The sequence below is a fragment of the Alosa sapidissima genome, chromosome 3, assembly GCF_018492685.1.
Source record: "Alosa sapidissima isolate fAloSap1 chromosome 3, fAloSap1.pri, whole genome shotgun sequence".
In the NCBI taxonomy this organism is placed as follows: domain Eukaryota; kingdom Metazoa; phylum Chordata; class Actinopteri; order Clupeiformes; family Clupeidae; genus Alosa; species Alosa sapidissima.
The window spans coordinates 1,381,428-1,406,711 of NC_055959.1; the positions used below are offsets into that span (position 1 = coordinate 1,381,428).

Sequence of the window (25,284 nt, forward strand, 5' to 3'; positions counted from 1 at the left end):
TTTCTGACACCTTTCTTTTTTCATTCCTAATTGGAAAAAAAAGAAAGGATTTTTAAAACCTTTGAGGTGAGAATTCTTTAAAACCTCATTTTAAACTTAGCTGCGTTCTTTGGTGTGCTGGTCCTTCATTAAAGATTTTAAATGATTCACGAGGAAAGGGGTTTCTTAAAGGTCCACCACCATTGTATTACGAAGTTAATTTTAAGTAAAAACCTCATTTGTTAGGGGAGTTCAGGCAGCAGGCGAACATTAATAAATGTAATAAAATGAGGAGATCAGATGTACATACCCGCAGCTGTGGATAGTCCAAATGGGTGAGATAAAAGAGACCGGAGAGGGAAAACAAACAAAGAAGAAAAGATAATTAGTCTTTTGCCTGTCTTAAGATAAGAGGAGCTTTGCATAGTGAGGAATCACCTGAGGATGGCTTTGACTCCAGAGGACAGGGGAACTGATGTGGTGTGTGTGTGAGCATGTCTGTGTGTGTGTGTATGTGTGTGTGTGTGTGTGTGTGTGTGTGTGTGTGTGTGTGTGTGTGTGTGTGTGTGTGTGTGTGTGTGTGTGTGTGTGTGTGTGTGTGTGTGTGTGTGTGTGTGTGTGTATGTATGTATATGTATGAGTGTGTGTGTGTGTGCGCGTGTGTGTCTGTGTGTTGTGGATGTGAGTGCTAGGGGATTGCCATGGCAATCCTTCAAATTCACAAACTGCTAAGCAGTGCCTGAAACTATTCACTGAGTCGGGGAGTTGACAAAGCACCAAGGTGTGGGAGGAGGAGAACAAAGAGAGACAGACGAAAAGCAGGGAGCCAGAAGTGCTCATCAAAGACACAGAGACGTCCCGTTACTCTGAGGGCAAATGTGAACATACAGAGATGGAGAGAGTATGCAGAGACAGAGAAAGAGAGAGAGAGAGGGAGACAGAGAGAGGGAGAACACCAAGATCCACATATACACAAACACACACACACACACACATGAATGCACACTCAAACAATACAATCAATCCCAGACCCCTCTGGTGGCTTTGTCTCACATAAACCCCCAGATGATTGACATCCCCTGTTGACAGGTGGAGGAATCCATCTTGGCTCCCAGTGTGAAGACTGCACTGTGGCTAAAGCCCCACTCTCTTTCCATTTGTCATAGGCTGACAGGTAACATTATTTGCGCTACACCCCCTGAGTGCTATCTTGCGCCGCCACCCAAATTGCCAGACTATCAGTGAGCCTGACAATCCCCCAGGAAGCAATCTGCTCATCCTCCACCCGAGCCTCAGCCCACGGCCACTTCCCCTTTGCCTCTGTCAACATCAATGCTAACATCAATGCTAGCGTTTAGGGTGTAGCTCCCTTTTTAGAGAGGTGACATGTGTCTACTGTATGTGTATGTGTGTGTATATACTGTATGTCCATATGTGTGTGTATGTCCATATCTGTGTGTGTGTGCGTGCGTGTGTGTACAGAGGTGCAGTATTGAAATGTAATACCTGTCACAATTCTTGATGGAAACTCATGCGACTGGGTGTGATAGCTTGGCCATCATCTTTTGGAAGGTAATCTCTTTTTCACCATCAAAACCTACTTGAGCTGAATTCTACAGAATACCAGTGGAAATGGTCCAGTCCATATTTGTCATTAGTCGATACCAATGACAACCATTGGCCCAAGTTCATTTTAATGGGCCCTTATAAACAATCTGTTGACAGGCTGCTGACAATGGCATGGACAAATAGGCAGAGCTTTGGATTTTGTGTACGGACTGGAAGCAGAGGAAATGTGGACTTAACTGGATGAAGCTGGGAGTTGCAGTATTTGCTACTTGGCAAATGACATCCTGTGGATGATCATGTAAAGGACCATTCAAGAGCGTGACCACCTGCGTGCACTGCTGATGGTGCAGATATTGTGCTGACATTGGGAGACTCATTCATTATTTGTTTTATTTATACACCGAATAAGATGACACATTCCTTATTCCTTATACCACGGGATGTATTTTGCATCATTTTAGTTTGCCTGCCTCAACTGTGAAGCACTTTGGGTCACAGTTATGGTTACAGTTACTCAGCAGACTTGTCTTCCACATGGTTACAGTTACTCAGCAGACTTGTCTTCCACATGGTTACAGTTACTCAACAGACTTGCCTTCCACATGCTGACCTCTTTGCCGTACACCACGGCCATAGTGGCCACCTTGTTCCTCTGGATACTTCCCCGCTCTGTCTCGTTCAGCTCCTCTGCCACGAAGCCCATGAACGAGTTGTCCGGCGTGTGGGCTTTAGGGTGCACAAATAACAACAATCAATAGACAACAAGGCAACACTGTTGACGTCAACAAACAATAGAAACAAGGCAACACTGTTGACGTCAACAAACAATAGACAACAACGCAACTCTGGTGACGTCAACAAACAAACACCAAGGCAACTCTGTTGACGTCAACAAACAATAGACAACAAGGCAACTCTGTTGACGTCAACAAACAATAGACAACAAGGCAACTTTGTTGACATCAGTGGCGACTGGAAAAAATGCCAGATGGCGCATTGTGTTCTCGGACTTGCGTTGGTCGTGCGTGTGCTGCAGAAGTCTTCATCTGCACGTAACTCGTTCTAAATTGAGTCAATCTGAGAGATTGTCAGTGTCAACCGTGACCTTTGCTTATCAGTGACTTCCTACACAGACTGAGCTGAAGCGCCGGCTCTTTCTGTTATTTTCTCATTAACTCAAACAAAGAATTTTGAAAAAGGACTAAGAGAATAAAGAACTGACAAATGAAACAGATGAACAGTTTAAAGTAGAGGTCAAAAACGAAACAAAATTAACTGAACTGAAGTTTCTGTATTTAAAGTTATTGGTGTGTGTTTTGTGCTGTTTGTGTGCATCACCACATAGTTTCACTGTACCACTGTCACTGACTACAGAGTAATTCTTAGTAATTATGGTTCTTCATTAAAATGCTGTGGTTAGATAAGGCAGTACTGAACAGTATTGAACACACACTCACACTCACACTCACACACACAGATCTAGGAGTAACTTACGGAACATGGTCATGTATTGCCTGCAGTTCAGGTTCCAGTAGCCCCAGTTAGACCTGTAGTTGTGGTGCGTGGCATACTGCTCATGGCTGTAGGCAGGCTCTGTGCCAAATGTGTCAATCACCCGCATATGACACCTGTGTGCGAGAGAGAGAGTAATAAAAGAAAGGAAAATAACAAAAGGAAAGAAAAATAGAAAGAAAGAATGGAAAAAGGAAAGTAAGAAAGAAAGAAAGAAAGAAAGAAAGAAAGAAAGAAAGAAAGAAAAAGAAAAAAGAGAGAGATAGAAAGGAAGATAACAGATCTGACATTCAAGTTGGCATTTACCACAGACATTTTATTGGAAATGTCCATGGTATCGTAAAGGGTTTGTTGTGGCCCCTGCTTCGCAGGCAGGTTCAGCTTTGGGCTAAAGAGTTATGTGCTCTGTGCAGGAAGACTACTGCAGCTCATTAACAAGACACACAGCAGCAACCCACCCAGACACAGATCACATTAGGAATGCTGGATGGTTGCTTTCAACCCCACTCACTCCTATACACACATACGCACTGCAACACACACACACACACACACACACACATATATCAGCTTTGTTTTTGCTTTTGAGTCTTCTGAACTCTGATTTGTCCATTTCTGACAGCGTGCTTGGAGAAGCCCTACCCTAGGAGGGTGGCAGTGTTGTTTTGTTTTCTCTGAGAAAGGTTCTGCTGAGGGGCAGATAGATAGAAGGAGAAGAAAAACAACAAAGATGAAGTCATATCTTTCTGTCTCGTCTCCTGAAGCTACATGTCCACCTCTTCTCCATTCCTCAACCTCCACCCTAGTCATCCTCACTTCCTGTGTTAGCCACCTTATCTTTACCCCTGTTAGTGGAAAAGCCTAGAGGCTTTCAGACTTGACATGATTAACTGTACCATTTCTGTCTGTTTTTTTTCACTCTCTCTATATCCTTCTGCTTTTCTTCCAGTTGCACACATCCTCAATTTATCTATGACCCCTGGCTTGACTGATACGCTCTAAAGCTGACAGCACAACTGAAGATAAACTTTAGCTAAAAAAAAAAAATGACAACTTTGCAATACACACCAGACACCAGAGTCGAAACACTGAAGGACTCTCTGAGCTCAGATGATGTTACATGTACTGTAAATGCCAAAATGCTTGTCATGGCACCAGACCCCCAATATTCATGCGCCTTTCCCATCATTTTGAACATACCCACCACATCATCCCTTTCAGTGTCTTTGAACTTCTGATAAATAAGAGAACATGTTTTAATCAATATCAAGTAGTACAGCCTCACGGCCATGAAAACAGGCCTGTAGCAAACCTACAGACTGTGGGTTTGAATGCAATCAAAAAGGGAAAATTCCATCTTAGTCTCAAAGAATGTATGAGCTTTAACCCTCTCTGATACCACTACTATCTTATCACACATCACGTCCAATGTTTGTGACAGAGATAACTCAGTACACTGTCAGCATCGACCTTTCAGTCTATGTGAGGTTTGAGAGCAGAGCAGGGGTCTCAGACAGAGCAGGGGTTTTTAGACAGAGCAGCATTATACTGTAGTGGAACCTATGTTTTGACAGAAGTACTAACACCAGAGAATGCAAGAAAAACACAAAAAGACAGTGAGCTATAGTGAAGGAGAAATAAGTTGCCTGTGGGCATATACACTATAGAGTGAGAGTGAGAGTGAGAGTGAGAGAGAGAGAGAGAGAGAGAGAGAGAGAGAGAGAGAGAGAGAGAGAGAGAGAGAGAGAGTGAGAGAGAGAGAGAGAGCATATGGGAGAGATAGACAGATCGACAGCCAGATGGGGAGATGCTGTGCTGTCTCTCGTTGGCCTGATAAGAGCTGGGGGGTAAATGGGGATCATGGCAGGGCACCCAGCCTCACGCTCCACTGCGCTCCGCAGGAAATTGAATAAGCGCCTTCCGAGGAGCACAGCAGCGCGCCACAAAGCAGCAACATTCGGCCGATAAAAAATTAGCTCACAGCGGCCGAGCCAAATGAATCCATCGCACCGAAGCCTAATCCGCTTTCTTCCAACGCCGAGATAGATGGGAGCCTATTTATGATCATTGCCGCTGTCCCATTATCGGAACAAATGGCCCTAAATTGCACTGGAAATAATTATGGTGCGTTATGTGTATATGCTTGGTGGACACACAGAGGCTGGTTCTGGCTGAGGGGAATGGGTTTTTATGAAATGGATGAAGCGGATGGAGATGTTAAGTGTTGTAAATGGCGACGTGCGCTGACATATCACCCGTGCTGGATGGCTCTCGTGGAGGCTAATGAGATGTTCATTATCAGCGCCGGTGATGGCTGGCACATTGGGTCTCTCAGGGGGGAGAGTGGAGAGTTGTGCTGAGTCAAGTAGGCCCCACACACACACATACTGTATGAGAGAGAGAGAGAGAGAGAGAGAGAGAGAGAGAGAGAGAGAGAGAGAGAGAGAGAGAGAGAGAGAGAGAGAGAGAGAGAGAGAGAGAGAGGGAGAGAGAGAGGACTGTGTGTGTGTGTGTGTGTGCCTGTCCCTGTCCGTCATGCTGTATCTGCTCATTACCTGTTGTTGTGCATGTATATGACTGTCACGCACACACACAGACACAGACAGACACAGACACACACACACACACACAAACACACACACAAAAACAGTGTGCCACACACAGAAAAATAGTGTGCAGTCCTCAAAGACACACAGACTTGCATGCCAACACTTTTTCTCTCAACCCACCACTCCCACACATACATTCATAGACACATAGACACACACACACACGAGTATCCTCACCTGTATTTCTTGAGTGAGAGGCCCATCAGCTGCTTCATCTGCTGGAGGCCGTGATAGTCGGTGTAGACCAGGTCAAAGGGGAACGGTCCGGTCAGTGGACAGCTGCCTCTCCCGGGAGGAACCCCAAGAAAACTACAACACACACAAAGAGTACACTGTAGATATAAGCCATTCGTAAGCCACAGCCACGTTGGGGGAACCATCTGCTTCATCATTCCCAGCGACTGAGAGCCCTGCGTGTGATCACAATCCAAACCATGCTGATGACATGGGCATGAGCAGTAAGAAGTGTGAAAAGGGCCCCTCATCAGTTCTCTGAGCACGCGGAGCGGGTCCCTGGGGGTCAGGGAAATGGGCCTTTTGTGCTCTACATGCGCACAACGTCTCCTCCACCTCCTCCACAGCGTCTCTCCTGGGGAGATAGTGCGCACTGAGGAAGGGTGCTCATTGCGCTTCGAATGTCTCCCCGCCACGTGGACGCTCTCCTGAGACGGACACTCATGCTGGTGCTGAGGGGAGAGCCGAGTGGAGCGCACGGTGTGTGTGTGTGTGTGTGTGTGTGTGTGTGTGTGATGAGGTTGATGGCTGACTGCTGGGAGTCTGACGCTACACCTGGACACCTACCTCATACACAAATATATACACACACATGAATGCACATACACGCACACACACACACACACATACTCGCGCACACACACACACACACACACACAGACAAACACACACACACAAACTGATATACAACTACTTACACAATTTCATGTACTTTGTATACACAGTTTCTCTCTCTCTCTCTTTCCCTCTTTCATTCTTTCTCTGCACGCTGTAAGTATTCTAATGCATATCTAACAACCACCACACAATATTATGTTACTTGTTACACACATGGCCACACACACACACCTCATGCACTCCAACTTGATTGTGCCTCTCAGCATGACCCTATTCCACTGTTTCCTGTTTCTGCAGCATTGTAGCGAGAGCCTATTTGCAGGCAAATCACCATCTACAGTAGGCAACACTGCTGTGTAGCTGAGTCGGTGCGCAAAATGACTTTTTCATGGCAGGCCTTGGAAATATAATAAATGTGTTGAAGTGATACGTTAGCCATTCACTGGTTGTTGATGCCACTCGTGTGCTCCATTAAAAACGTGAGCGAGATGGATTGTGGTCAATGCATTATGAAAAAGCTGTTTCTGTATGCTGACTAACTTCATTTAGAATTCTGCAGTGTGCCCTGTCAAGGATTGAAGAAAGCTCAGCAACAACAACAACAACAGAAACAACAACAACAGAAACAAAAACAGAAACAACAACAAACAGAAAACATTCCTAACGTGAACATTCGCTTATCAAGTGGAAGTGAAGTACAAGTTTTTCCAGTTGAAAGAGAATCGGTTAATTAAAGTAGAAAAGAGGACCTTGATTTTGACATCAAAAACAGAGCTGCTGGAAACGCGTTCATCTGCATTACAAACACCGAGGCGTCTCTCAGATGTGTGATCGCCTGAGTCAGCAGTCTTTGTTTGTAATTGGCTCTTTCTCTGCTGCCTCTGTGCGTCTCTGAGTGTCCCTCTGAGTGACATGTTTGGCTCGTTTGTTTGTTTGTTTGTTTGTTTGTTTGTTCGCGTAGTTAAGACAGACACACCCAATTACAGCCTTTTAATTTTTTAATTGGGACTCGCGAAGAATAAACAGAGAGAAGGTGTGATTGCTAGGCGACCAGATCCGGAGGCTCAGTGAAAGATTGAGCAGGGGAGGAGGAGTGTGTGAGGGGGAGTGCCACAGAGGTTGGAGGAGTGTGTGTGTGTGTTTGTGTGTGTGTGTGTGTGGGGGGGGGTGTACCACAGAGGTTGGAGGCAGGGTGAGTGAAAGTCAGAAAACAGCCTCCTGCTCTCCTCCAGAGCTGTGTTTGGATTGAATCTGCAGGTAAACTGATTATATTATTTTCCTGTGTCTCTGTTTGTACAACTAATGAGGTTGTGTGCTTCCTTTCACACTAGGCCAGAATGTTTCAATGTTTTAATCTTTCCCTCCCTCTGCAGCAAATGGAAATGATATGCGGTGCGTGTGAACTGTGAACTTTCACTCAGCTGAGCTGTGGTCCACTGAGATGCAGAGGTACAGTATCCATCAGCTTGAGTGCAGGGCAGGCACTCCCAGCTTCAGCACCATGGACAGCGACAGCTGAATTAGTGCAGGTCCATCCACAGCAGCTGTGTGGTGGCTGATTCAATTCAGTGGTCACCTTGGGAGCTTACTGCCTACAGAGCATTCAGTGTCTGCCTTTGTGAGGGTGAAAGGGCTCCATTCATGTGCATTAAGCACACCGTACGTGTGCTGTCCATGACCTGAGTGGCTGCGTGCATGCAGCCCTAATAGGTTTTTGTCTCTTCTGCTTCTCCTAGCTGTGTGTGTAGGCGAGTGTGAGTGGAAGAACAGACACACAAACACACACACCCGAGCTCATTTGTAGCTTCCAGGAGACTGCTCAGTGGTGTGTTGAGTTTCAGTGATGCTAACAGCTTCAGCAGATGCTGGAGTCAGATGTTGCTGATGTAGTCTTCCCATAGATGTGTTAGTAATATGAATGAAGTGACATTAGTATTTCTGTCATTTGGACATATGAGTAAATAGATGTCAGGAGAGTTGGCCAGTCAAGTCGCTCTTCACAGTGTACACAGTGCTGCTAGTAACACCTCAACAGAAAGGCTCAGCAAACATCTATGAGACTGTACAGATCAAGTGCAAGCACAAGCACAGCTGCCCACAGGAGTACACACATATATTTGAAGGGAACACACACACACATGCACACACACACACACGCGCTAGCATGCACCCACATGAACAGACACGCACAAACACAGACACACGCATGCATGCACAGACACACACACACACACACACACACACACACACACACAGTGAACTATCAGTGCAGTCTGTAAGGAGGGCCTGAGGAGTGTAGTGTGAGTGTGTGCCCAAGTCTCCTGAGGCAGCAGCAGCCTCGTGTGCCAGGTGTGAGGGGAGGGCACTGGGCACCTGAGAGGATCACTCTCTAAAAGAACCATTCACTGCCCTGGAGGCCTAGACGCACCTAAACAGCTCAGGGTGGACACAAACACACACACACACACAATCTGAGACTTTCCCCAATCGCTAACATGAGGTTGACAGCTCGCTGCTGAACTAATGGGTTTCCCAACCCAGAGAGCTGTCCGTGTGGCTGCTCAGTGCTGCTCTGTGTTGGAGCCTGAGCTGAGCTGGTGTTGCGGAACCTCCCTGGGGCCTCTGTGAGGGAGTGGTGGGGAGGGTCGCCCGCAGAATTAAACAGCTCGCCGGCTCGGTTTCATTTCACACTTCACTGACCCAGTGTGTGACGACGTGCACACACACACACTGGGCCAACTGTAAATGACAAAGCTTATTTCACCAGCGATTAGTGAGAGAAAGAGAAAGAGAAAGAGAAAGAACAGGTATACCAGTGTGGTAGAACTTTTGGATCACTAACAAAATATTATTACAGAGTGGTGATTAACATTACATTTTCATATGTGTATGCTTTTCTGTACATTCAATTCTATGCATCAACTTTGCTTTCTCGATGTCAAGACTTTCTAATAAAGGTCATGTGACCCTTTTTGTCACGAGTTAAGGGTATTCTGCAGTAATATTAGGAATATCCTGAGGGGGAGCATACTATGACAAGAAAATGCTGTAGGATGTATGTATTGTATTGACCTATTATCTTACTTCCTTGGAGTAACCACATGACTTGGCGTGAGGATCACATGCTATGTCCAAGAAGTGTCCATGTATTGTTGCATTTCTGCATGTATGAGGAGTTTTGGAAAAGACCATTGTATGCTCAAGTGAGAAGGACTCATGTGATTTGTATTACTACGATGTAACTAACATGTATAAGATGGGGCCTCGCCCTACAGAACTTTGGGTTTGGTATTGGAACGTGCTGGTGCTGGTAACTTGCCCCTTTCGTGGTGAATAAACCTGCAGTGTTTTCACACACCTCCCTGCTGAAAAAAACAGCTAGAAACCAGCTTATGCTGGTAGCTGGTTTTAGCTGGTCTTTGCTGGTTTTCTTCCAGCTCTTGCTGGTCTTTGCTGGTGTAGCTGGTTGGGCCACCAGCTGGATATGCTGGCGTGACCATCTGAGGAAGCTGGTCATGCTGGTTTGACCAGCCTGTCTTGTGGGATACAGCTGGTGCAAGATGGTCATGCTGGTGACCAGCCTGCCAAGCTTGACATTGTTGGTGCAAGATGGTCATGCTGGTTTGACCAACATAAGCTGGCACGGCCAGTTAAACCAGCAGTGTAGACCAGCAACACCAGCTAAAATGACCAGCTTGAGGTGGTACGACAAGCAAAATCAGCTGAATTACCATCGTTAGGTGGGTAAACCAGCTGAAGGTATGTTTTCGCAAGAGATTTGCTGGTCTAGCTGGTCAACCAGCAAACCACCTTTAGCTGGTCAGGCTGGTTTTTTCAGTAGGGCTGAGTGTGTGTGCCTGGAGATTTTTGACCACACCAGTGTGTCAGTGTCTGTGACCATGTGCTGTACTGCTGTAGAGTGTGTGTGTGTGTTCTGCAGGTGCACTGGTGTGTCAGTATGTGATGTGTATGTGTGTGTGGGTGGATGTGTGTGTGTGTGTGTGTGTGTGTGTACGTGTATGGGAGAGAGATAGAAAGTGTGAGAGACTGAGTATTGAGGTGTCCCGGTGTTTTAGTGCGTTGTGATGATCACATACTACTCTCTGTGTGAGAGTGTGCATGCCTGTCTGTATGCACGGAGCCGTGTAAGGCCAGCAAGGGTTGTGGAAGGTAAACCTCATTTAATTTTCATGAAACAGATGGACCATCCAGCCAGGCCCGACAGGGCGAGATAAAAAAACAGCAGACACACATCAAAGCGCAGCTGATGGTGGATCCGACCCAGCCTTCAGGGGCTCTCTCAAGTGAGCTCTCCCCAGTGCCAAGCTCTTATCTGTGGACTCGCACCGCCTCTGCCTCCTCTTAGCATGTCTCGCAGTGCCTGATATCAAGATAGCCCAAAGATCTCTTCAGATCTATTTACCCAAACACTCTCGCATAGAAACCAGTTCCGACAACGGGAGGGTGCAGAAATGGCCTCTCAGGATGGCCTCCTGGATCGGAGAAACAAGAAACAAACAGTGGGGGGGTTGTCTCCAATAAACATGGAGAGTGCTTTTGTGTTTAGCAGGGTGTGTGGATCGACCGGATGTGTCGTGTTGGGGGCTTTAATTGGATATATGCAAATCCCTCACTCAGAGAGCAAGGAGGAGGATTAAATTTGCAGCTATGTAGCATTAAAATGAGCTGCAGTGTAAAAACTCAGCCCTTCTCTCTCTCTCTCTCTCTCTCTCGCTCTCCCCCCTCTCTCTCTCCCCCCTCTCTCTCTCTCCCCCCTCTCTCTCTCTCTCTCTCTCCCCTCTCTCTCCCTCTCCCCCCCTCCCCCCTCTCTCTCGCTCCCTCTCTCTGTCTCTCTTTCGCTCTCTCTCACTCGCACGCAGTCAAGCGCAAGCACATGATGCACATGCAAGTAGTGCAGTGGAGTACTCTAGAGATCAGTTAGGCTTACACTTCTGTTGAAATAACAACAGCTAAGTGTGAAAGAACAATGCACTGTGTGTGTGTGTGTGCGCGGGTGTGTGTGTGTGTGTGTATGCACGTGCGAATGTGTATGTATGTATGTGTGTGTGTGTTTGAGTCATCACCAACTCTCTTTCTCTTTCTCACACACACAGTCTCACACAGGCATGTACACACACACACACACACACACACACACACACACACACACAGTGACCACTTGAATGCTCAATCTCTCAGCAGTAGCTGAGAGAGACACACACACACACACACACACACACACACACACACACACACACACACACACACACACAAGGTTCTCACACAATCAGCTGGCAGGAAGGGGCTGGGTGCCCTGTGGCTACTTGTGTGGAGAGTTGCCTGAGGCCAAACAGCAGGAGGCACGCACCAGCAACAGCAGCAGCAGCAACAGCAAAGCAGCTGCCCCTGGACCACAGAGAAGACCACAGCAGCAACAACAGCTGAAGCAGAATCTGCTACAGCTCCACTCCAACTCTCTCATCTGCTTGGAGAAGATGATGGAAAAACAACAACCACCACCACCACCACCACCAGAGCCTTCTCCTTATCTCCCAAATGCCCCATAAATCCCTCATATCCACAGCAGAGGCAGCATGTGGTGTTAGAATAAAAGCTGGAGTGAGAGAAAGAAGGTCATTGGTATCTATTTTTTTCTTTTTCTTTTTAAGCTTTTAATTATTTGTTAATTTGCTTGTTTCTGTCTTAATGCCTGTGTGTGGAGTGCTTTGGGTTGCACTTTGTGCATAAACATTGCACTATATCAATTAAAGACTTATTTACTTACTCACTAAATGGCTTTTTGCATCTTAATATGAGGAGTCAATCAAGGGATAATGAATGAAAAATCTAGAAGAGGAAGTGGAGTAACTAAATGTTCACACGAACCACCGCAAAGAGTTCCTCTCCTTTCTGCACCAGAATAAAACCCTTCAGCAGGGGAGTTTTGAACATTCTTACAGAAGATTCTGTTCCGCAACAATGTAAGGTTCTAAAATTCCCTGTTGAATTCAATGAACCCAGATGTTATTTAGAATGTTCAATCAAAGATCCTTGATTGGTTCAATTTCCAACATTACCAGCTTAAGGGCTCTATTTTAATGGTCTGAAACGGAAGTGCAAAACGAAAGTGAGTTTGTGGGCGGATCTTGGGCACTGATGCTATTTTACCGGCGGGATAATTGACTGTTGCGCCCGATGCAAATCTAAAATGGGGTGGTCAGAAGTAGCTACATTAATCATGGGTGTGGTTTGGGCGTAACGTGCAATAAACCAATCAGAGTGTCATCTCACATTCCCTTTAACAACAGGCACGCTTGTTCCATAGCTGATTGCTATTATGGTGGCTATTTGCCAGGTGCAGCCAGGAGCGTTCACAGCGCTATAATCACTGTTCAGTTGGGAACAGTTTGCTATTGATTTTTCCTCTTGACAAAATGTAATGCAGAATTGTCACAAAGTCATACTTTCCGATGTTTTGGGATCACTCTCACTGAATCACGAGGTTAAGAATGCATGGTGATATTTTTGCAATGTACAATGTAATCTAACTCTCCCGTGCTGCCGCTGGGGCATTTGGGTTAAATGGCACCGGCATGCAATTCAACATCACATCTCCTTAAGTCCTCTAATATTTCCTAATTTATGTCATCAACACATCCGTGATTCGTGAAAATGTGTAGATTTATGCCTATTTTTTCACATCTTAATGGACACCACACTCCATTATTTCCCTCGAGTGGTAATATTTTTCTTTAAAATTATGTATGGTTTACAGAAATGGGAACTGTGTGCGTTGAGAAATGGGAAAGTGTGCGTTGCGCAGCACAGGCAGCCAAGCAAGGCTCCTTACCCTATGCAACTCAACAACGAAAAAACAGTTTCCAAGTTGACTTAACTTTCAACTCTGCACAGTATCCCATTAACTGCATGACAGTAGGCTATTTACAATATTTTCTGTTAAGTAGAGTTTGTAAACACGTTATCAACTTAATGCACGCCCAACATTTGTTTGAGCAGGAGAGAGAGAATAACAATGAATGGACGTAGCAACTACAGAAATTGTAGCCATACTTGCCGCTTCCTTGTACTATCTATGGTTGCTGGTTAACAGCACATAAAAGCTGATTTAAGCTAATTCACTAACTCAAGACTTCAAGGCCATCATGGATATAAAACGTTTTTTGAAAATAACGAAAGGATGAAGGGAACATAACAAAGATTGGAGTTATTTCAGATGGGCTACAACAAGGTAGGCAAAATTATGGTGCTTAAAACCTTAGCGTAGCTGGAATAATGCATAGGCTGATGTTAAAGCGCACGCGATGTTTAAAGCCATACACAACGGTACATTGGAACAAAACTAAAGGTAACTTTAGCCTTTAGGGCTGTATAAAGTTGTCCAAATTAAAAGGGTCATAATTAGGCGTTGTTGTTGTAAAGATATTGCATGTAGATGTTGTACTATATAGGCTACTAAATTTTTAGGTCACCAATGCACGAACAAAACCGGGAAATGGGCAAATATTATCAAGGCTTTGAATGTTTCCGTCTGTGCACGGGGGTGTCTGTAGATTGGTGTGCAACGCATTCATTCATGCAGGCCTGTGGTCATGCATGCACCCTTAAAATAGCATCTGCATTTGCGCCACAGACTTTAGACCAGGGAGTTCCTGGTCTGTGGCAGAATTGTTTTCTGAAACAATTCTGAAACAAAATATCAACAGTGAACGTTTGCGCCGGAACACGCCCCGTCTTCGCTGAACGCATTCATAAAATTCCCTAATTTACAGGCGTGTACCTGTGGAGGGAAAATTCCAATATGCGCTGACTGCAAAATAGGAAAGACAAAAGAGTACAGTATACAAAGTCAATTGCTTGCTGGGACGCAAGATAGAGCCCTAAGTGTTATTTACTGATAAAACATTCCTCCCGATCAGCTCAGAGGCTATGAAACCTGTGATTTGCACAACTAAATACAACTAAATGTATGCTTCATGTGTATTCACACCTAATGTAGGCCTCGCTCATTCGTTTAACAGGCTTAATGAAGCGACGAGAGAGCGCTTTGTCACAGCTGCCATAAAAAGAAACTGCGTGCTGTGCTAATTTCTCCAGTTTTCAACCCGGAGCTTCCCACAGCACACATAACTGCACCACGACAGCCGTGCCAAATGAGGGCATTTTACATGGATGTCAGACACGATTTGTCCATAACATTGTGATTCTGACTATCCGCAACAGTACAAATATCTCTGATGTAAATTTGTTCTGAGTAAGCGCTGATAGTAATGGAATTCACAGAATGTATTGCTAATGAATTATATTCATTTCATTTCACAAAAAAACTGAATGCAGTCTGTGTGAATTCTAGTGTGGGGTTGTGACAGTACAAGCACTGGGGTCGATGCAGCGGAGGAGAGCCCAGCTCACGTCTCACGGACTCCCAGCTAGGCGCCGCCTGTGTGGGCTGAAGCAGGGCTTCTCGAGAGCCGTCACCTCCACGGTTGTCTGTAGCCGGTAATGCGCTGCATCTCCAGGAGAGATGAGCGGAGACGAGCCACCCCCTACCCTCTACTCCAGCAGCCACAGCAGAAGACCCCCGCAGCTCCAGGGCCTACTGGTGACAGCTCTCAGCCCTGCAGCCATTTCCTCTCCCTGTGGGGCTCCAGCAGCCTTTGGTAGGTGGCAGGGGCTGCTGTACCTGACAAATAGGATGGCAAGCACTCTGAGGAAACAAGAACCAAGCACAATTAGACTCAACCAGTCCTGCTCTGCCCAGTCAGTCGTCCACTCCTCTCCCTTGCCTCCTTTCCTCCTACGATCTCTCTCTCTCTCTCTCTCATTGTCAGTGTGTATGTTTGTCATCACCCTTTCCGCAGTGGACATGTGGTTTTGTGAGTAGTCAGGTGTCATAAGAAACACTAGCCCTTGTCTCCGCTTGCAAACAGGACTTAGCAACGAGATCGCTGCACAGTCACGCACTGGTGAGCAGCGTCACGCAGGATGGCTTCGGACACAGATCATTTAGCACCCTCCTGTCCCCACGCCACGTGAAGGCCTGGGTGTCGCTTTCATGGTAATTCCAGCCATGGCTTATCGGTAGTTTAACCAACTGGGTTCTCATTCTGAGACAAACAACTGCTGCTGTAGCTAATGTCAACTGTAAATAGCCTTACAGCCAAGCAAAGAAAGACCTCATAGCAGTGATGCATGTGGTGTGTGTAAGAGTGTCAGTGTGTGTGTGAGTGAGTGGGGGGGTGGGGGGTGTGCTTAGATACACTTCAGTAGAGAGAAGGAAGGAAACAGTGTACAGCACTGCAGAAAACCCACAAGAGACTGCCATCTGAATCCCATATTAGCCATATACAAAACATACACTTCGGCATGCTCTACTTTGGGGGAAATGTGTGAATGTGGCTTATATGAACATTAGGGGAAAATCAGCGCTTGACAATACTGTGTACAATACTCCGTATGGACAGATCAAGGCTATGAGTGAGAGTAGACAGCTTGCATGAACAGTGAGCTAAGGTTTGCCACAGACTAAGAGGCACACACAGACACACTTATATTACTTGGCCGAGCCTTTTCCACACACACACACACACTTATATTATTGGGTCTTTTGCACGCACACACACACACACACACACTTATATTACTGGGCCGAGCCCTTTCTCTTTTCTTTCTCTCTTTTCTCTGTGCCATCCATCTTCTGCTGAGCAGCTAGGATGATAGGGAGATGAAATCTAAATAGATTCCTCCCCAAGGGATACTCTGGGAAAGCAACCTAGATAACTAACTGTCAGCTTAATGGAGAAACAGAGACTGTGTGTTTGTGCGTGCGTGCGTGCGAGCGAGCGAGCGAGAGAGAGAGAAGAGAGAGAGAGAGAGAGAGAGAGAGAGAGAGAGAGAGAGAGAGAGAGAGAGTGTATGTGTGCACGTCTGTGTGCATGTGTGTATAATTGCGCGCGCGTGTGTGTGTGTGTATTTCTGTGAGGGATGACAGAGGGAAGAGAGAAAGAAAGAAACTGTGGGAAACATTCTACAGACAGTAATGGCCCTGCACACAGACCTATTCCCATTCAGCGTCGCTTCTGATGATCGGCTTTGATGAAGTGGAAAAAAGGAAGAAAAATATCAAATCTCACACACTCCTTCATTTCTCCACATCAATGAGGGCTTGGAGAATGGTCATTAATTTACCTGGATCTTCAGGGAGCATAGCTTTTTAATAATGGTGAAAAGACAATTTGTATGTACACGCACGCACGCGCACACACACACACACACACACACACACACACACACACACACACACAGCAGTTCAGCAACACCCTACCACTCTCCTACATAACATAAGAATATTCCATTCCAATTAAAAGGAAAACAGCCAAGGACATTCAGTAGAAAGGAATCATAAAGAGGAGAGAAGGGAGGATTTGTGCCACTCAGATCGATTGGCTGTCTAAATTCCAGCTAGTGCATGTGGGCTTTTGTGAAAATCGATAGTTTCTCAGCGCTCTAGATGAGCAGATCTGTCCACACAAGGAGGGATGTCACTGTTAGCTTTTTTGACGCCATCTTATCAACGGGAACACAAAGCTGGTAGCACACACACACAAACACACACAAATGTCGAGCCTTGCTGGATTAGATGCCATCTACCACGACACAGGCGGATCACTCTGTGCAGCCGGATGCAGCAAATGGAACTGACAAAAGTTCACTGGAGCTTGTAGCAGCTTAGCTCCGCTCCGAAGGCCCGGCATCACCACGGAGTGCCTGAAAGCAAGTCCGCGGAGCAGGAACCAAAACGATGGGCGATCTGGGCCACTCAGGACTGTGCTCCACTGAAAGGAGGAGGGATGGGGGGGGGGGGGGGGGGGGGGGGTTCTGAGGAGGCTGGGACATTCTTTCCAATGTGTCGCTCCACTGCCCCTCATCAGGGACCTAATACGGCTAACACAGGAAGGGAGCTGCTGACCTGCAGACCTGGTTTTCAGTCTCAGGGGACACAGTGGCGTTCCTCTGAGCCCTCTCAATATCACAGGCACTGCGTCTCTTACACTTTAAGCCAATTAGTGTAATGTCCAATGATGTCCAATGTAATGTCCAGTGTGTGAGGGTAATGTCCAATTTCTAATTAGACAAGAGGAAAGGGAGGAAGCGAAGATAGATAGAAAGAAAGATAGAAAGACAGAAAGAAAGAATAGAAGGACAGAATCAGGAAATAAAGAAAGACATGGAGAAAGAAAGAAAGACAGAAAATATGAAAGAAAGGGAGACAGAAAAAGCTCAGTAGGCCAGTAAGTAAGAGAGTGCAAGCCTGAACTCATCCAGCGTGAGGGCACAGAGTGTCCACTTGGCCGGTGCAGAACCCAGTGTGGCTGAACTAAACCTGTCTGGGTCAAGCCAAACCCAAACTACTGCCCACCAGCTGAACTAAACCTGTCTGGGTCAAGCCAAACCCAAACCTACTGCCCACCAGCTGAACTAAACCTGTCTGGGTCAAGCCAAACCCAAACCTCCTGCTCCCCAGGCGCCCGGTAACTCACCCCTGCAGGTCCTTGACGGAGAAGGAGACCTTGAGGCTGTGGCCGAGCACGTGCAGCGCCGAGAGGACGTCGGCCCACTGCACCATCTCCCCCAGCGGGCCCCCCTTCAGCACCTTGGGACTGAACATGTCCCCAGACTCCTCCGTCAGGAAGCCCACGTGCACCAGGATCTAGAGAGAGAGAGAGAGAGAGAGGGAGGAGGAGGGAGGAGGAGGAGAGAGAGAACAGCAGCAAAGAAAATGAGCTCGTAAAAAGTTGCGATAAATGGTGTTTTTGAGATGAGATAAACATTCAAACTTGATGAATACATAAAGAAGAGTGAATCCTCTTCAACAAAATACCAAAATCAATTTGAAACGAAGAAAAAAAGAGGAAAGAAACTAAGAAAAGGGGAGAATTGGCTGAATATTCAGAGGAACTGCACAAACTGCCAAGAATCTAGGGGTCAGGCCTAACTTCTACACAGGATCAAAAGAAGAAAACCAAACTGAAGTTTGGAGTGAGTAAAAATAAGAAAAGAAGACAGACACTGCCAACTATAACGACTATATCACATAAAAGACTTAAACTTGGTTTGAGTTTCAATTTGAATCATTTCAAGAACTGATAGCTAGCTATGCTAAACTAAGCTAAAACCAAGGGGGCAGGCGAACGTTCGGAGAGTGTAGACACTATGGCTGATCTGAGGCTAAATAGTAGACCAGTTCACCTAGCCATCCCATTGAAGCCCATTCAATTTTGGCGCCACTTTGACATCAAATAACGTTACAGCTGAAGCGTTTTAAGCCTTTATATGAACTTTTTCTATTTTCGGAGAAATACAACATTGTGTAATTAGCGTCATAACCTCGTAACTTACTTAATGGCTGAGTAATAAACTTTTTTTCCGAAATCAATGCTAAAGTGATGTAATGAGCATACAACCAGAGCGGGTGAAAGTGTCGCACAGGAGCAAAATAACCGTATTCTCTGGATAAGAACGAAAGCATCGGAGCACATTTCTCAAGTTTTGATGGATTGACAGTAGCCTAGGCTATGAATGTGGTGAGTGCTGTTTATATGAAATCACATTTATCTACGAACAACTAGGACATTTAGAACAGTAATGTAGACATGGTGGTAACAAAGTAAGTGGCTACATACCCAATCTCTCGGTGCAGCTATCACAAGAGTTACACGAGTCAGACTACGTGCCTACGTTACATTTACGTCCCCTGAGCCTGCGCAGAAAGCCTCGTCGACCAACAGGAAACGGTTGAATTTAGCTTCACCCGCCTCGATTGACATCTACGTGATTACTCTGTCCATATCTTTACTGTCTATGGCTAAAACAAGCTAAGCTAAGATAAATCAGTTAAATCAGTTAAAGGACCCCCCATTATTACATCAGCTACTCTTTTACATATTCATTGGCAACAGCCAGTCAGTAACCATGTCAAAGGAGCAGCCTCCCCAACATTCCAGAAAGAATCCTAACTGCAAAAAGAATGTTTTAAAAGATACAAAACCAATTCCCATTATGTATCCTCCAAAAGCAACAAATGAACAACTGAAAAAAACATTTAAAGAGGAACACCTAAGGGAAAGACCAGACTCTCTTTGCTGACCACTTTAAGAACGGTGGAATCAGTAATCTCATATTTTTTTCCAACGATCCGGAAGCATGGCACACTGCAATTAGGCTCCATTACCCCTCTGTCATTCGTAAGGGCATTAGTAATGGATGGAAATTGCAGATTCCAGAGAATGAACATTTTGACAGTACAACAACAATAAATTTATACAAGACCGGAACAATAACAATAGAGGGAAATCTGAAGCAAATTGAAAAAGACCTCAGTGAAATTAAAGTTCAAGCTCAGCTACATAAGAAAACGGACACACTGGGTGCAAACCAAAGGGAACAACTAAAAAGCAACCTTTCTGAGGAGCTCTCTACCGAGGACACAGAACATTATAATTTTACAGAGATCTCTTCTCTATAATTCTCTTGCCAGTATGAGGGATCAGTTTTCAAGGTTGGAGATAGAGCTTGTGCAACTGAGAGAAACCATGAATTGCCTGGCATCAACCCCAACTAAATACATACATAAAACTGACAAAGATGATGATTATGGAAAAGATATGGTGGCGCTGAAAAAGGAAATCAAAGAACTGAGAAGAGAAAGGGAGGAATTCAAACAGCTCTCCCTGATTCCAGAGGAGATCAGACAGTTGAGAGTAGACAGCGAGTCTCATTCAAGTCAACGGTCATGCCTGACGGAGAAGCTGACGCTGTCAGACAAAGAAGTTATGGTGTCCTAACACTAAGAAAGCCTTGGATCTTCTTTCAGTGGAGCAGTTGGGCAATCCAAGCCACATAATCATCCATACAGGGACAAACGACCTGAGAACAGGAGAGAGTTGCCCTATCACTCAAGCACGTGATAACAACGCCAGAGTTGTTATCTCCACACTGCTGCCAAGAACGGACTTCCACCCTGACACCATCAACAGGATTAATGCAAGCATATCCAGAGACTGTGCCATGAAGCAAAATGTTTTTCTGGCTCATCCCCCTTTGCTTAATCACAACAACCTCTTTGATCATGTCCACCTGTACAAAGAGGCTGTCCCATCCTTTGCAAAGACTCTGAAAGACGTCGCTCTCAACCGCAGCATCCAGAGAACCTCCCTGCCACACCACCACCAGACAGGCCACCCTGTTCACCACCAACATCAGAGGCACTGGGGCAACTCAACAATTAGGTCGAGACCTCCTCAACATGGCCATTCCACAACCAGACAAAAGCATCCAACATCCCAAAGATCAGCTCCTGCCCAACATTACAACCTGGTACAGGATCAGCAGAGCTTCACTCAGAACCAGAACCTGAGTTACGCTCAAGCTGTCAGCGGAGCATCAGTCCCCCATCCAACCATTCCTCCCCCCATTATAGACCCATCCATATCTTACCCATCACCACCCCCATCTACAGAACTGAAAGATATCCAACAAATGCTCAGTTGTCTATGTTATCTCATGGGTCAGTAACGGTCAGTAACAAAGACAATAATCAAAAGAAGGGGGAATACTATAACCCTCAAAGGAATGAAAAAAAAAAGAAGTTAAATGTAGATCAGTGTCAGTGTGTGTGTGTGTGTATGAACATAAGTGTAAACTTAATTGTTCTGGGCGTATGTGTGTGATTGTTAAAAAGATATCGGCGTGTTTGATTGTATGTTTATATGTGGAAAAAACATGTTTATTATGTGAATGTGTGTGCGTCGTATGAATGTATATGTGTGTGTATATAGCAAAAGTACACATAAGTCTGTGTTTGTGTGTTAGTGTGTTAATAAACCATGAGTGTATGAGCGTATGTGTGCGTGTGTGTACCAGAAGTCTGCGTTTGTATGTAGTATGTTAGTGTGTCTGTCAACTACATGTGTTGACCAAAAAAAAAAAAATGTATGTCCTTGTTTGTTTGTCTTGTGCTTTAGTGTGTCAGCCAACCACAAAATGTGTGTATGTGTGTATCTGTATGTGTATGTATATGTGTACTTGTACGTGTATGTATATTTGTATCAGAAGGTGTAGATATTTAGATACTGTAGATAGATCTTTTATGTTCATCAATGTTCTTTATGTTTATCTCAAACCTGCAAAAACAGTTAAAGCATTATTTCTAATGGGTTCATCTTTAAAAATTGCATCTTGGAATATTCAGGGCCTAAGGTCATTATTTTTGGCATTAAGAGTAGAAACTCAGATGAAAGAGAGAAAAAAACTGACATCCTAATTTTGCAAGAGACATGGAGTAGAGGAGACTTGTCCAGTGGCTGTCCAGTAGGATTCAGAGAGATAGTATTACCATCAATAAAATCTAAAGGAGTTACACAAGGCAGAGACTCCAGAGGAATGCTTACAGTATAGGGTATAAAACCGAATTGACTCATACTGTACAGTATACTAGAAACCATCAAAATAGGCGAATTCAACATATGGATAAAAATAAAAAAGAGATGGTTTCTACAACCAAAGATATCTTCCTGTGTGCAGCATATATACCTCCTTCTGAATCCCCCTATTACAATGATGAATATTTCCCTACATTAATGGAGGAAATAAATCAATTTCAAGGTAAAGGTAATATCATAGTTTGTGGCGATCTAAACGCAAGAACAGGAATCGATCCAGACTTAATTAGCATTCAAGGAAATAAATATATCCATAACACCAACAATCATATACCAACAAATAAAAGCAGAAACAATTATGACAAAGTCAACAACAAAAGTGGGAAAAGCCTTCTACACATGTGTCGGTCACTGGGTCTGTACATACTGTAGTCAATGGCCAGATCTGGGGGGACTCATTTGGACAATATACTTACAATTCCCCTCTTGGCAGCAGTACAGTTGATTACATTATTACAGACATTGAAGAAGATAATCTTAGAGCAATCACAGTCAGCCCCCTTACACCACTTTCAGACCATAGCAAAATAACAATTTACTTAAAGCGGAGATAATTAAATCAAATAATCAGTGAACCTTGTGAAATGACAAAACTAAAAAACATCTTCAAGTGGAAAAAGGACACCTGAAGGCTATCAGCAACCAACACACTCAAACCTTACTCAATGTGGCTTTAAACAAAATTTACCCCCCGAATTGTGAAGGTATTAATTCACTAGTAAATGATATTACAAATATACTTCATCAATCAGATATAATGAGCAATATGGAAAAACATCAATCTCCAAATAACAAAATACGGAAAAGTGGTTTGACAAGGAATGTAAAAATTCACGAACAGAAATTCAATAATATTCTTAAAATAAAAATGGAAGAATCAATAAAAACGAACAGCTTCTGGCAAAATTGGAACACCCTTTATAAAACTAATGACAATTTGGCTCTACAGGTGTCCTGGGTTTTCCCATGCTGCCTTGCGCGCGCGATTTAATTCACGCTGCTAGGCAGCCTGGATACCATGGAGCAAATTTTCGCCTCAGTTAGGGGACCAATCACAGAATGGAGGGAGGGCAGTAAGACGATGATGACACACCGTAGCCACGTATAGACGCATTTGATAGACATTCGTAGCGCCCAATAAACGGCTCTGGGCATTCGTAAACCACTATTCAAATACGAGAAAATGATTGCCTAGTTCCCAGACCCCGTCTCATTTGAGATGAGGGTATGACGTTAGCCAGGCTACTCTACAGGATGGAAAAATATGGAAATCACACTTTGAAGACCTATATAAAAATGTTAATATAACCCCAACTAGATTAGAAATAATTAAGAAACTGCAAATATTTGAAGAAACATTCAAAGATTATCAAACCCCCCTTGATTTTTATATAACTGAACAGGAACTAATAGAAACAATGCATAAACTTAATCCAAGCAAATCATGTGGCATTGATGGCATCTCAAATGAAATGATTAGACATATTGATGAAAAATTTACAATGGTTATACTTAAATTATTTAATACAATTCTGGCTATAGGTAACTTCCCTGAAACCTGGAACCAAGGCCTAATTACCCCAATACATAAACATGGAAATAAATTTGATCCCAACAATTATAGAGGCATATGTGTTAATAGTAATCTTGGTAAATTATTCTGCTCAATCCTAAACAAAAGAATCCAAAACTTTATAAAACATCACAGCACCTTAGAAAACCGCCAAATTGGATTTATACCAAAACAAAGAACATCAGATCACCTGTTCACTCTTCAAACAATTGTCCAGCAACATGCACACCAAAACCCCCCAGGGTTCAAACTTAAAGAATCAGAAGTAAAATGTCTATTATTTGCAGATGATCTGGTAATTATGTCAAAAACTGAAAAGGGGTTACAACAATTACTAAACCTATTAAATACATTCTGCCAGACATGGGCATTAAAAATAAATATAGCAAAAACAAAAATCATGACATTTCAAAACAGATCCAGGGGGCAGGGAACAAAATCAACATTTAAACTTAACAATATCATAATTCAACACACAAATTCATATAATTATTTAGGTCTAAAAATCACGTCAACAGGAAATGTCAATCTAGCTATAAAATAATTAAAAGATAAAGCAATGAAAGTTTTCTACACAATCAAAAGAACCATAAAATATGAAATACCAATTCCAATCTGCCTAAAAATAATAAATAATATAATCGAACCAATCGCGCTATATGGGAGTGAAATATGGGGACCATTAAGAAATCAAGATTTTCAAAATTGGGAAAAAGAAATATCATAGAAGAATGAAGAATCACTTCATTAACAAATTTGTAAAAGCATACTAAAATTACACAGATCAACACCAAATAATGGAGCAAAGCCGAATTAGGTCAATTCCCATTAATAATAAAAATTCAAAAAAGAGCAGTTAAATTGTATAATCATCTGAAGTCTAGGTGACCCAAAATCCCTTTAGTGATCCAAAGCCCTTTGGTGTCAAAAGCAAAATATTGCGAAGAGTGCAATCAGCCAATTAGTCTTGAATTTAAATTCTAACACCAATGCAATACACCCTAAGAAAATCATGACACAGCAAAAAGAAAAGTACATAAATTATTGAGAAAATTCAATTAAAACTCAAAGTAAAATGGAAGTATATCAATCACTAGAAAGAGATTATAAAATGGCTGAATAGTTATGCATCACAAAAGACCCCCATACCCGAAAATCAGTCACTAGGTACAGACTCAGTGACCACACATTGGCTATAGAGAGAGGCCGCCACAAACAAACATGGCAACCAAAATATACCAAAACATGCTGCACACAAGAAATCGAAAATTACATTTTTGAATTTTTTTTTACATTGTAAAAAATTTGAAAACATCAGATCAATATATTTCACAAAATTTGAAAAAATAATCACAAATTTTAGAAATTTACAGAATGACACTCAAATCAAATACTTATTAGGAGAGTACCCAACCTTATTACCACTAGCGGCACGATATGTCACAGAATGCCATAAAGCACGAGACAGCCACTACTGCCACTTACAACCACTTTCTCCATTGTGTGCTGGTGTGTGTATGTTTGGGGGAGGGGGTGGAGTGTGCGGCGTGGGTGGGTGTGTGTATATGTGAGTGTGTGTGTGTGCTCTAATGTTCTATTATTTTTATTATTCTCCATAGTCCATGTCAATTGTTATTATTATTACTATTAATTACTAATTTTGTGATGTAAC

At 43.9% G+C, this 25,284-nt stretch overlaps 1 protein-coding gene across 2 annotated transcripts in view; it reads right to left on the reverse strand.

The window, feature by feature from the left end:
- Nucleotides 1-25,284, reverse strand: part of LOC121705935 (alpha-1,6-mannosylglycoprotein 6-beta-N-acetylglucosaminyltransferase B-like) — a 90,167-nt gene that overhangs the window by 19,333 nt on the left and 45,550 nt on the right. For both annotated transcript variants that reach the window (XM_042087304.1, XM_042087305.1), the window contains 5 exons: nt 18,080-18,249; nt 5,847-5,978; nt 3,043-3,176; nt 2,144-2,274; nt 290-295 (listed from right to left, as the gene is read on the reverse strand). In XM_042087304.1, the coding sequence (XP_041943238.1) occupies nt 290-295; nt 2,144-2,274; nt 3,043-3,176; nt 5,847-5,978; nt 18,080-18,249 (573 nt within the window). The remainder of the gene's footprint in view (nt 1-289; nt 296-2,143; nt 2,275-3,042; nt 3,177-5,846; nt 5,979-18,079; nt 18,250-25,284) is intronic.